The sequence below is a fragment of the Budorcas taxicolor genome, chromosome 4, assembly GCF_023091745.1.
Source record: "Budorcas taxicolor isolate Tak-1 chromosome 4, Takin1.1, whole genome shotgun sequence".
NCBI lineage: Eukaryota > Metazoa > Chordata > Mammalia > Artiodactyla > Bovidae > Budorcas > Budorcas taxicolor.
In genome coordinates this window covers 87,200,282-87,213,846 of record NC_068913.1, presented here as the reverse complement: position 1 = coordinate 87,213,846, position 13,565 = coordinate 87,200,282, and the positions used below count along the sequence as shown (strand labels likewise).

The window sequence follows — 13,565 nt, the reverse complement described above, 5'->3', positions numbered from 1 at the left end:
TTGTAAATGGAACCTACATTCCTTCCTTTTCTTTATAGCTTGTTTTAAAGAACTGTCAAATAAGACTTTTTACAAAGGGAAAGAATTCTTAAGTTCTGTAAGTTTGACCTTCTGAAGAGAAAGCAGGCTAGTGATGTTACAAGTTCTTTGAGACTTAAAATTATGTTAGAACTTTTGGTATCTCCTGGCACAATTCTGAGTTTGTACTAACAATTAAATAAATATTTATTGAATAGGATTGGATTATTTGTACCAATGTCAGCTGGTGAAATGAGTCCAAATCCTGAACTGTGTACAGAGGATGAGGTTTGGATAAACTTTGAGGAAATTCTTCTAGGAATTTATACCAGGGTACTAATTTGGCTCATTCTTTATCCAGTCATATGGTTTACAAAGGTAAATGTGGATACAGAATAGAAGCTGATGGCATGGGAAGGAAATGATGTGATCTGAGTTTTCTTAGGGTTCTTTGCTGTTGCCAGGATGTTCCTGCTTCAGAAACTAAGCATCTTTGCTGAATAGACCACAGAAATTTTTGGCTGAGAGCTGGGATTTCACCAGCGAACAGCAGAAAAAATGGCAGCACCTATTTTCCCCTCTACTTTGCAGTTCAAAAATCTGATTATTTTAAGTTATCTACCCTCTTCTGTTTGACCATGTGCTTCAGAGAATTGCCCCAGGTAGAGAAAAGTCATCTAGATTTCTTTAAACAAGTCAAGACCCATATCCTCACCAATAATCTGTGCATGCATCAATATGTGATAGGGTTCTAGTTGATGAATCATAAGGAATAACCTGTTACAAAACTTCTGGGAGAGGGCTCCTTGAGCACAAGGGGCAGCCATAGGTGGGAATAGCTTATGCCCTCTTTAAAAGTAAAACCTGTACATAATGCCTGGATTTGCACAGTTATCTTCTGAGTATGAGAAGATGAAGCCCAAGGATGTTAGCTGACACACTGTGGATTTCAGAAGAGTTAGGTGGTAAAAGAGTTGATTCCTTGATGTCATTGCTAAAGTGATGGATGGCTATTTTGGGACTTATGTGAAATAATATATTTATGTATATCCTTATTGTTGTGGCACTTTAAACTGAATATTTTAGTTTGCATAGGATTGCGAGAATTAGCAAATAAAGATGCAGGATGCACAGTTAAATTTGAATTTCAGATAGGCAATGAATAATTTTTTAATATGTGTATGTCCAATGTGATACTTGACCCATGTACTATTTGGGACATCTTTATGCCAAAATTTTTTATTGTTGATCTGAAATGCAAATCCTGCATTTTATTTGTCAAGCTTATAGTTGAGCAAAGTTTACTTAATTCAGTGCTGAAAGGCTATTCTCGGGTCCTACTGAGTATACTCTTTCAGAAGTAAACAGTGAAAGTAGATTCTCCAGTCATAGTTTAAGTAGACATATTTGAAACAGCTTCATATACTCAAGAACTAATCAAATGTCTAGAATATTTTTCTTCTTGAGGATCATCAGTGAATTTCCACCCATATTTGAAATAGTATTGTAATGCAGGGTAACACTGGGAAGAATCAGACCCATCTTAGAATCTCACTTTCTTTACTTACTACCTGTATGGCCCTGGGGAAATCAGCTCTCAGAGTCTCAGTATCCAACTATGTCATTATGAGGCGTTAATAAGATAGTTTATGAGAAGCACTTATTATGTCAGTCACCTGTGTGTGTGTGCGTGTGTGCACATGCACGCTCAGTTGTGTCCGACTCTTTGTGATCCTATGGATTGTAGCTCACCAGGCTTCTCTGTCCATGGAATTTTCCAGGTAAGCATACTGGAGTGGGTTTCCATTTTCTGCTCCAGGGGATCTTTCTGCTGCAGGGATCAAACTTGCATCTCTTGTGTCTCCCACACTGGCAGGCAGATTCTTTACCTTTGAGCCACCTGGGAAGACCGTCAGACACATAATACTTCTCAAAATATATTAGATCTCTTTCCTGTATTAATTGTGAAGAACCATCTAAGGAACACTGTGAGGGTTTTATACCAAGAAGCAATAGAAACTCACTCACCCTACCAAAATGCCTATGCAGTTCCTTATCTCTGCACAACCTGAGCAGAAAGAGTACAATAAGATATGGACAAATGAGTTGCCTTGTGGAGTGAACAACTTGTATTACCTTATTGCTTAGCTAGCTGAGTTTTGCTTCAGTTCTAGAAGCAACACAAGAGGTAACCAGGATGGCAGAATAGAAGGATGTGTGCTCATTTTCTCCTGTGATAACTGCAAAATTGCAACTCGCTGCTGAACACTGGAGAAGGCAATGGCAACCCACTCCAGTACTCTTGCCTGGAGAACCCCAAGGACGGAGGAGCCTGGAAGGCTACAGTCCATGGGGTCGCTAAGAGTTGGACACGACTGAGCAACTTCACTTTCACTTTTCATTTTCATGCATTGGAGAAGGAAGTGGCAACCCACTCCAGTATTCTTGCCTGGAGAATCCCAGGGACAGAGGAGCCTGTTGAGCTGCCATCTATGGGGTCGCACAGAATTGGACACGACTGCTGTGACTTAGCAGCAGCAGCAGCAGCAGCAGCTGAATAACCATCAATAGGAGAATGTTGGATCCCACCAAATAAAGGATATCCACATCCAAGGGCACAGGAGAAGCCCCAGCAATATGGTAGGAGGGGTGAAATCACCTTTAGAATCAAACCCCATACCCTCCAGAGATGCTTAGAGGGCTCAAACAAAATATTGTGTGCACCAGGACCCATGTATCATGTGGCAAAAACCCTCTTGGAGGAGGTCGCCATTAGCCCCACCATAAAGCTGCCAAGCAGACGACCCACAAACTGCAGAACAATTATACCAAAGAAATTCTTGCACTGTTAAGAAATTTCTAGGACTCAAGATAACTGCACCTGGTCCCATCATTTCATGGCAAATAGATGGGAAAACAATGGAAACAGTGACAGACTTTATTTTCTTAGGCTCCCAAATCACTGCAGATGGTGACTGCAGCCATGAGATTAAGACACTTGTCCTTGGAAGAAAAGCTATGACAAACCTTCATAGCATATTAAAAAGCAGAGATACTACTTTGCCAACAAAGTTTCATCTAGTCAAAGCTATGGTTTTTCCAGTAGTCATGGATGGATATGAGAATTGGACCATAAAGAAGGCTGAGAGCTGAAGAATTGATGTTTTTGAACTGTGTTGTTGGAGGAGACTTTTGAGAGTCCCTTGAACTGCAAAGAGATCAAACCAGTCAATCCTAAAGGAACTCAGTCCTGAATATTCATTGGAAGGATTGATGCTGAAGTTCCAATGCTTTGGCCACCTAATGCAAAGAACTGACTCATTGGAAAAGACCTCGATGCTGGGAAAGATTGGAGGCAGGAGGAGAAGGAGATGACGGAGGATGAGATGGTTGGATGGTATCACCAGTTCTATGGACATGAGTGTGAGCAAGCTCTGGGAGTTGATGATGGACAGGGAAGCCTACCATGCTGCAGTCCATGGTATCACAAAGAGTTGGACATGACTGAGCAACTAAACTGAACTGAGCTGAGCTAGGAGCAACACACATATGATTGCTTGTAAATAGGGACTGCTAAACTGAAGAGTTTTGCCTTTTCTCAAAGGACAGAAGTGAAACTGTTAGTCACTCATTTGTGTCTGACTCTTTGCAACCCCGTAGACGATGGCCCACCAGGTTCCTCTGTCCACAGAGTTCTCCAGGCAAGAATACTGGAGTGGGTGGCTCTTTCCTTCTCTAGGGGATCAAACTTGCATCTCCTGCATTACAGGAGGATTCTTTGCCATCTGAGCTACCAGGGGGACGTACAGGGACCCATCTTATCCTCAGTCTCTTCAGCACTTACAGTGCCATATGTACCTTCACTCAAAGGTACTGAGTGAAGCATATGCAACCATAAACTTGGGTTCCTACTTCACAGGTGGGCAAGAAATAGATCATACCACTTTATTCGTGTGTTACTCTATGTTCAAACCATCATGCCCATTTGGGGATTTTTCTATTCTATGCCTGTAGCTATTCTCATGGAGAAAAATGTAGAGCTGACAGAATGACAGCTGTGATGTCAAGTCTTACTGTGCTTCTATGATCCCAGAGAAGAGAATACTTGGAGTGGGAGGGACTAGCAGCTGCCCTCAAGGAGCTGAAGGGCTGTCAGATGGGAGAAGGATTGCTCATGCTATGGATTCCAAAAGGCAGAACGAGAGTTGAGTGGTACCAGTTATAGGCAGGTATGGTCAGACTTAAGCTATTAAAACTAACCAGTTCTGCAATGCCTCAAATGTGATGAGGGCTCCTCTGCTGAGATGTTGATCCACAGACTTGTATAAACCATTCTTCAGGGATATTAGAACAGGAATTGCAGCTCTCCTTAATTTATAGAAATAGTCCCCCCAAGAAAAAGAAATAATCCCAGGTATCAATTCACGGTGAGGGATCTGATCCAGCTGAACCTGAAGAAACACCTTTGCTAGTTTTTAGGCATCAGCAGAGTGTTAGCTTCAGGGGTTTTCAAACTTTGCTACAGATTAGGATTACCTTGCAAACTTTGAAAAATCTGGATGACCAGGTCACATCTGCAGAGATTCCAAATTAATTGGTGTGGGTTATAGTCTGAGGATTTGGGTTTGTCCAAAACTACCTCAGTGGTTCTAATACACAGTGATTTTGAGACTCACTGAGCTACTTAGAGAGTATGATTCTGGATTTTAGCTTGGAATCCGATTTCATTAGAGGTGTAACTTTTAAAGCTTCTCGTGGCTCTATATTCCTCATTTACTAAAAGCAGGTGGGAGTGAGGGTGGGCTATGTACTTCTAAATCATCTTCCTCTAAAATTTTATTATTCTGGGGCCCTTATAGGTTTAAGATTTTTTTTTTAAGATTTTCTTTATTTTGTTTTTTGGCTGTGGTAGGTCTTCATTTCTGCATGTAGGCTTTCTCTGGTTGAGGAGAAGGGGGGCTACTCTCTAGCTGTGGTGTGTGGGCTCCAGACAACGGCCTCAGTAGTTTTAGCACTTGAGCTTAGTTGCTCTGTGGCATGTGGGATCTTAGTTCCAGAACCAGAGATCGAACTCCTTTCCCCTGCATTGGCAGGCAGATTCTTAACCACTGGACCACCAGGGAAGCCTACATTGATGAATTTGAAAGATACTTTCCTGCTCTCTAGAAAGAGAAGACTATCTCTGTTCAGGGACCTGGGAGTGACTGGCACTCTTTCTATCATTTTTAATGGCAGTCATAGACTCCCCTCGTAGTGGGTATATTTCTGTCACTCAGAGGAATGCGTGGCATCAACAGCATACAGATGGTGGGTGGTTCCAGGCCCTGTGCTTGGAACGTGTACACACCCCAATTTGAGCAGTAACTGAGGATCAAAGAGGGTTGCTTTGCTCCTTGCAGTGAGTCCAAAAGATACTTTGTGGCCAGACTTAACCTCATCTAATGGGTGACTGGACATTTTCTTTGTGTTTGGAGTGTATGACTGTCTTTGTGCTCTTTGAAGCTTGCTGCCTTACACTCAGCTTAGCCACTTGCTTGCCAAGACTTTTCCTCCCATAACCCAGGACATTCAAATTCTCTTTAGGTCTTAATTTTCTGTGCAGTTCAGTTCGGTTCAGTTCAGTTGCTCAGTCGTGTCCGACTCTTTGCGACCCCATGAATTGGAGCACGCCAGGCGTCCGTGTCCATCACCAACACCCAGAGTTCACTCAACTCACGTCCATCAAGTCAGTGATGCCATCCAGCCATCTCATCCTCTGTCGTCCCCTACTCCTTCTGCCCCCAATCCCTCCCAGCATCAGAGTCTTTTCCAATGAGTCAACTCTTCACATGAGGTGGCCAAAGTATTGGACTTTCAGCTTTAGCATCATTCCTTCCAAAGAACACCCAGGACTGATCTCCTTCAGAATGGACTGGTTGGAGAGGGACTCTCAAGAGTCTTCTCCAACACCACAGTTCAAAAGCATCAATTCTTCGACACTCAGCTTTCTTCACAGTCCAACTCTCACATCCATACATGTCCACTGGAAAAACCATAGCCTTGACTAGACAGACCTTTGTTGGCAAAGTAATGTCTCTGCTTTGAATATGCTATCTAAGTTGGTCATAACTTTCCTTCCGAGGAGTAAGCGTCTTTTAATTTCATGGCTGCAATCACCATCTACAGTGATTTTGGAGCCCCTCAAAATAAAGTCTGACACTGTTTCCACTGTTTCCCCATCTATTTCCTATGAAGTGATGGGACCAGATGCCATGATCTTCGTTTTCTGAATGTTGAGCTTTAAGCCAACTTTTTCACTCTCCTCTTTCACTTTCATCAAGAGGCTTTTTAGCTCCTCTTGACTTTCTGCCATAAGGGTGGTGTCATCTGCATATCTGAGGTTGTTGATATTTCTCCCGGCTATCTTGATTTCAGCTTGTGCTTCTTCCAGCCCAGTGTTTCTGATGATGTACTCTGCATAGAAGTTAAATAAGCAGGGTGACAATATACAGCCTTGACATACTCCTTTTCCTGTTTGGAACCAGTGTGTTGTTCCATGTCCAGTTCTAACTGTTGCTTCCTGACCTGCATATAGGTTTCTCAAGAGGCAGGTCAGGTGGTCTGGTATTCCCATTTCTTGAAGAATTTTCTGCAGTTTATTGTAATCCACACAGTCAAAGGCTTTGGCATAGTCAGTAAAACAGAAATAGATGTTTTTCTGGAACTCTCTTGCTTTTTCAATGATCCAGCGGATGTTGGCAATTTGATCTCTGGTTCCTCTGCCTTTTCTAAAACCAGACTGAACATCTGGAAGTTCATGGTTCACATACTGCTGAAGCCTGGCTAGGAGAATTTTGAGCATTACTTTACTAGCATGTGAGATGAGTGCAATTGTGCGGTAGTTTGAGCATTCTTTGGCATTGCCTTTCTTTGGGATTGGAATGAAAACTGACCTTTTCCAGTCCTGTGGCCACTGCTGAGTTTTCCAAATTTGCTGGCATATTGAGTGCAGCACTTTCACAGCATCATCCTTCAGGTTTTGAAATAGCTCAACTGGAATTCCATCACCTCCACTAGCTCTGTTTGTAGTGATGCTTTCCAAGGCCTGCTTGACTTCACATTCCAGGATGTCTGGCTCTAGGTGAGTGATCACACCATCATGATTATCCGGGTTGTGAAAATCTTTTTTTGTACAGTTCTTCTGTGTATTCTTGCCTTAATTTTACTTCTATGCAAATGACAATGTGTGTCTCTTCATTACCCTGGTCATGTAGCAATTGATGCTAAAGAGGCAATGATGGATGTAGGACTCCTTTTTACTCCCTGTCTACTCTGAAAAAAATTTAAGTAGGACTCCTATTATTCAGTTCAGTTCAGTTCAGTTGCTCAGTCGTGTCCGACTCTTTGCGACCCCATGAAGCAGCACGCCAGGCCTCCCTGTCCATCACCAACTCCCGGAGTTCACTCAGACTCACATCCATTGAGTCAGTGATGCCATCCAGCCATCTCATCCTCTGTCGTCCCCTACTCCTTCTGCCCCCAATCCCTCCCAGCATCAGAGTCTTTTCCAGTGAGTCAACTCTTCACATGAGGTGGCCAAAGCACTGGAGTTTCAGCTTCAGCATCATTCCCTCCAAAGAAATCCCAGGGCTGATCTCCTTCAGAATGGACAGGTTGGATCTCCTTGCAGTCCAAGGGACTCTCAAGAGTCTTCTCCAACACCACAGTTCAAAAGCATCAATTCTTCGGCACTCAGCTTTCTTCACAGTCCAACTCTCACATCCATACATGACTACTGGAAAAACCATAGCCTTGACTAGACAGACCTTTGTTGGCAAAGAAATGTCTCTGCTTTTGAATATGCTATCTAGTTTGGTCATAACTTTTCTTCCAAGGAGTAAGCATCTTTTAATTTCATGGCTGCAATCACCATCTGCAGTGATTTTGGAGCCCAAAAAGATAAAGTCTGACACTGTTTCCACTGTTTCCCCATCTATTTCCCATGAAGCGATGGAACCAGATGCCCTGATCTTCGTTTGAGCTTTAAGCCAACTTTTTCACTCTCCTCTTTCACTTTCATCAAGAGGCTTTTGAGTTCCTCTTCACTTTCTGCCATAAGGGTGGTGTCATCTGCATATCTGAGGTTATTGATATTTCTGCCAGCAATTTGATTCCAGCTTGTGCTTCTTCCAGCCCAGCATTTCTCATGATGTACTCTGCACATAAGTAAAATAAGCAGGGTGACAATATACAGCCTTGACATACTCCTTTTCCTATTTGGAACCAGTGTGTTATTCCATGTCCAGCTCTAACTGTTGCTTCCTGACCTGCATATAGGTTTCTCAAGAGGCAGGTCAGGTGGTCTGGTATTCCCATCTCTTTCAGAATTTTCCACAGTTTATGGTGATCCACACAGTCAAAGGCTGTGCTTCTTCAAAGATATTTGCTTATATTTTTAGGTAATTCATATTTGTTAGTGAAACTTTATTTGCCACACAGTGTGAACAGAAGTCATCAGAAATGTGAACTACCTACCACAAGGCATAAAACAGCAAAATTAGATAGGATTTTACATGAGAAATTTCTTAACTTTCAAAGAAGAAGGCATATTTGGAAGTACAGTTTCCCCTAGGAAGATCTCCTAAATTTCTAGTTAAAAAAAATTCAAAACCCATCACTACTGTACACAATTCAAGATAAACCACCCAGTTAAAACTCAATCTTATTGCAAGAAATCTTTGGAAAATTTGGACTACTTGTGAAAGAGTTAAAGGCATTCTTGCTATTCTGGGTGTCAGACCTCCACATGCCTACCCTGGGGTGTAAGTAACTGCTCTGAGTGCATTATGCTAGTGGGAAAGAACTGTTTTTTTTTTTCTTTTTCTTTTTTTTAAAGCAGTAAGAAGGAGTAGAGGGCACCACCTTAGTGACAAATCACAGGAGGTGGCTCTCGAAAGGTTGTGAAAACTAGTTTCTCATTGCAGGAACTAAGTTGGGCCACTCCTTCACCCCCCTTCTCAAACACAAATATTTTCATATAATAAAAGCCTGTTTCCCTATGGCTATAACCCAGCCTCCCCTCCTCCGACACCACCATTTTAAAGGGCTCTGTTGCGCGAACGTTTTCAAAGCGCCTAGGCTTTAGCTTTCTCTGACCCACGTAAAGGTGAGGCGTCCCTTCGGGGGGCTCGCGACTCGCTAGGGGACAAGAAACAGCCACCAGGCTCGCGGCCCGGCGGCCGGCGGCCCGAGCATGCGCCGAGAGTGCGTGCAGCTGGCCCTGGCCGCCGCCGCTGCCTCGTCCGGACTTGGCGTGGACTTGGGAGGGACAGCGGCGCTGGGAGGTGGCTTAGCAGAGACTTTCCAGCAACTGCTGCCCAGGACTTTTTTTTTTTTTTTCCTTTTTCCCAGGAGGCGGCGACGGCGGCTGGGGGTGTCGGGAGGAGAGGAAGAGAAGGAAGCGTCTCCAGTTTGAGCCAATGCAGCCCTGCGGCTGTCCGGGAGGAGCGCCCCTGCCCCGATGAGCCCCCGCCGTGCTTCCCAGACTGTCCCCCGGCGGGATCGGGGCGCAGAGCCCAGTGCGGACGGTGAGTGGCCGCGCGTCTCTCGTCCTTCCTGCCCGCTGTCCCGCCAGCCCGCCGGCGCTGTGTGCTAAACTACTTAGAAGCTGGCTCCCGGGCTCCCAGCCGCCCGCGCTTCCCCGCGCGCCCTGCCGGGGGCGCGCGCCGGGGTGGCGGGGCCGCTGACGGCGCTGGGCTTTGTGCTCCTCAGGCGGCTGGGAGCGCGGGGTCGCGGCCGGGACCCGGGCCGGGGCCGGGGGAGGGGGACATGAATGACTAAGCCGGCGTCTGCACAGCTGCACCGGCCCTAATTCCCCTGCGCCCCTCCCCGCCCCCCGCCCCCGGCTAATCCATCATTCCGGGGCCGAAACATCATTTCTCACATTCTCCCAGAGAAACCCTAGTCGCCGGGCGGAATCCCAGCTCAGCGCTGCGCCCCCTCCAGTGGCCCGTGTTCACACCGGAGCTGCGGGATGCGGAAGGGGCTGCGGAGGTGGGGGGCGCAGGAACTGTCCCAATGAGAGGGGCACTCGCACCTTCGATGTCGCGGGCGGCATCTGTGACATCTCCGGGGGGCGGAGGGTGGGTGGTGTGCTTTCCAACCTTCGGGACCACTCGGAGCAGAGCTGTCCCGGAGGGGCGGCGTGGATCGAGGGAGGTTTTAAAGAGCGTCTCATCAGAATGCAGAGGACACCGCCGCGTGTCTCCTGAGAACGCAAATCTTGTGCGCGCATTCATTCATCTAGGGAGACGATCTTTTCTCTTCCCAGCAGGTGTTATCTGAAGCCGGTTTAGAACTTTGGGAAGTTTAGGTTACTATTATAACTTTAACAAGTGATTTGCGATGAAGCGATGTCTAGAATGAAATAGGCTTCGGACCAGACCCTGGACCCGGCTGAGGGCGGACAGAGGAGAGACGGGCGGGGGTTGGGGAGCGCGGTGGTCAGGAGTGTCCTGTTCTCCCCCCCTCTCTGCAGATGGCTGCTGTTTAGCCCGTGGGGGTAGGATGTGTTGAAAGGATGGGGCTTCTCTCTCTTGGGGCTCACGATGGCCAGAGAAGATTCTGTGAAGTGCTTGCGCTGCCTGCTCTACGCGCTCAATCTGCTCTTCTGGGTAAGTCAAGCAGCCCACTTGCACCAACAGGTGGGGACGGCTGGCCTCGGTTTCCTGCAGCCACCGCATAAAGCGCCAAAGGGCATGGCTAAGCATTAATTAATTACATGCGCTCACACCCTGTATTTTTCGCAGAAGTATATTTTGACCTTTAAATGCCTTTGATCTAGCTCAAGTTCCATTTGTAATTAGAAAAAAGAAATCCACCCCTGGATACCAGTGGCAGTAAAATTAGACCTGAAGTTAATCTAGGGATATAAATAAATGCACGTGCTTGTGCTTGTAGATAAGAAAATTTTGACATACTACTTAGGGAACTGCTTGTTTTCAGGAATTTCAGATAACCGTGCAAGCCATAAATTGTTTCCTTACGTCATCCTATAAAATTTGGTTGGAGCAAGAAGTCTTACTATTTTTTTTTTTTTTGGTTGTAGGAATTCATACCCAGATATCCTATTAAGAGACTGCGTAGAGTTTTCTAGGAGATTCCTTATAGTCTGAAAAGGTGGTTTTCATGTAACTATTTCTAAGTTGGCAAAGTTTTAAGGAATTTTGTGTATGCTTTTGGAAAATCCCATAACCATTTAAGGAAATAAAATACATAAAATTTAACAAGCTCATGGAAATCTTTATGCCTTGTGAGTTAGTGACTTTTTATGCTTTGCAGCCAGGCATAAATGTTCAGTAAGTGTTATTAATAATCACATTGTTATTTACAAAACTTATGAGGAAACTATAAAAATTAAAAGTGTTGCTTTCAGAAGCTGTCATGTTTAAGCAGATACTTTTTTTTTGTGCCAAATTCATATTCTATTAATAATTTATATTCAAAATGTTCTGTTGGAATTTTTAATGAGTAATATGTTTATTTGGCTGACCGGCTGGGCTTGAGCAGCTTTTTTGCATCCGGTTATGACATATGGTCTCTAGAGGATGACATTTTGGTTGAACTTATGGATGGTTCCATTTTAAGGTGACAGATTAAGCCTTAGTTCTGCAAGTAATTGGAAAGATATCAAAACAGGCAACATTTTTTTTCTCAACATGAAAATTAAAGCATATTTGCCACCTGGAAATGTAAAATACCTAATTGATCTTATTTGCAGTTTTTAATTCTAAAAATGTACATATTTAAGTGGGTCATATCTGCTTACCTATAAAGTATTAAGATCTCTAACACTGTGTCTCTAAAATACGTAATAACGGTTACTCCTGTTGACTAGTTTTTCACTTTTCTACTTCATGGTTTTTAATTACAGAATCATCACATTTTTATAACTAAAAGGGAATTTAAAGATGATCTGGTTGAACTTCCTTACTTTGGGTATGAGAAAAATAGATGTAGGTTAGTGACTTGCCAAAGGTCAAATAGCCCATTGGTGACAGTGCCAGGAACAGAACTTGGCTTTCTTGCCCCTAGACAGGGCCTTTACTTGGATGATTATTGTGTTTGAACCTTGGAATTACTAGGGCATTTTTTATTCGACAAAGAATAATTTTTTTGGCAATTTTCTCAATAATTTGTATCATGTGTATGTGTTGGGGAGATTCAAATCATTTAACAAAAATATAGCCCTTCTGAGTAATGAAATTTAAAACACCTATTCCTTAAATTCCTCCACGGCTCTTTGTGTCCCCAGAGAATGTAGAATGTTATTTCTTTGTTGTTATCTGGTACTTGAACACTCTCAGTTTCTGTGTGCATGTTCTGATTTATTGAAATTGCTTCCCCTTTTCTCTAGCCCTTCTCTTCTCCAAATATCATCTCTCTGCCACCAAAATAATATGTGGTAACTGCCTAAAGTGCATCCATCTGTATTTTTCTTTATTTCATGAGAAAACATCTTTTCTCTTACCTGTCCACATATACCCATTCAGGTACATTCATCTGTACATTTTTGCTATTTTTTATTAGGCTGCTTTTCTCATTTGGCTAGAGTTGCAGGAGTGGGATTGCTATGTGAGAGGATATGTAATGATGACAACCAAATAGCTGATATTTATGTAGTTCTTACTATGTTTGCCAGGCATATTTAGTGTCTCAGTTTCCTAGTTGGTGAAATAGGAATGGTAGTTCCTATATTTTAGAGTTGTTGGAAGGATTAGAGTTGATATACATAAAGCACTTGGACAGTGCTACTTAATAAGAGCCATCGATGTAGCAGCAGTAGCAATAATTGCTGTAGTACCTGCAGTTGTTACCGCTGCTACATAATGATGCTCAGTAATAGTCTACTGTAATAAGAAGATTACCAGCTGAGTCAAAGGAATCATTGTATTAGTAATAGTCATTGTTGCAGTAATAGTAGTAACTGTTATTGTTATGACTAATACTACTACTATTTCTACCACTCCTGCATTCCTTTGATCTAGTAATCCTGTCCTGGGAATCCATCTCCTAGAAATAAAAGTACCCATATACTCTGTTATAGGTACACAACTATTTGCTGCCAACTTGTTGGTACTATGACACCTTTTGACTTCCACCAATCTGAAAAGTTTAAAATATTATTTCACTGTTACTTTATTTTTTTTCTCCTCCACTAGCAGTAAGCTTGAGCATCACTTTATATAAACAAATCATTTTATGTAAGCAGATTTTTGTATGTTTTCAGTAGAATTTTTCTCTTGAATTATATATATATTATTCTTGTGTTCTCGTAAAGCACCTGCCTTTCTTATCTTGGTTAAGGTTTCTTTTTCCATATGGACTTTAAGATTGTTTTGTACAATTAAAAATATCTGTTGGGAGTTTTGTTGGAGCTGTATGAAACATATACACTAACTTTGGGAACATTGATGTTATTCTTTCAATGAGAAAGCTATGTTTGCAGATCCTATATTTCTTTATTGAATGAGAAGCAGTTTTATTCCTTGTGCCGGGCACATTCCTGG

General features: G+C 43.2%; 1 protein-coding gene across 1 annotated transcript in view; it reads left to right on the top strand.

The window, feature by feature from the left end:
• The first annotated feature begins 9,448 nt into the window (after nucleotides 1–9,448).
• Nucleotides 9,449–13,565, top strand: part of TSPAN12 (tetraspanin 12) — a 65,436-nt gene continuing 61,319 nt past the window's right edge. The window contains exons 1-2 of the mRNA XM_052638975.1: nucleotides 9,449–9,584; nucleotides 10,535–10,670. Coding sequence (XP_052494935.1) covers nucleotides 10,605–10,670 — 66 coding nt within the window. The 5' untranslated portion in view covers nucleotides 9,449–9,584; nucleotides 10,535–10,604. The remainder of the gene's footprint in view (nucleotides 9,585–10,534; nucleotides 10,671–13,565) is intronic.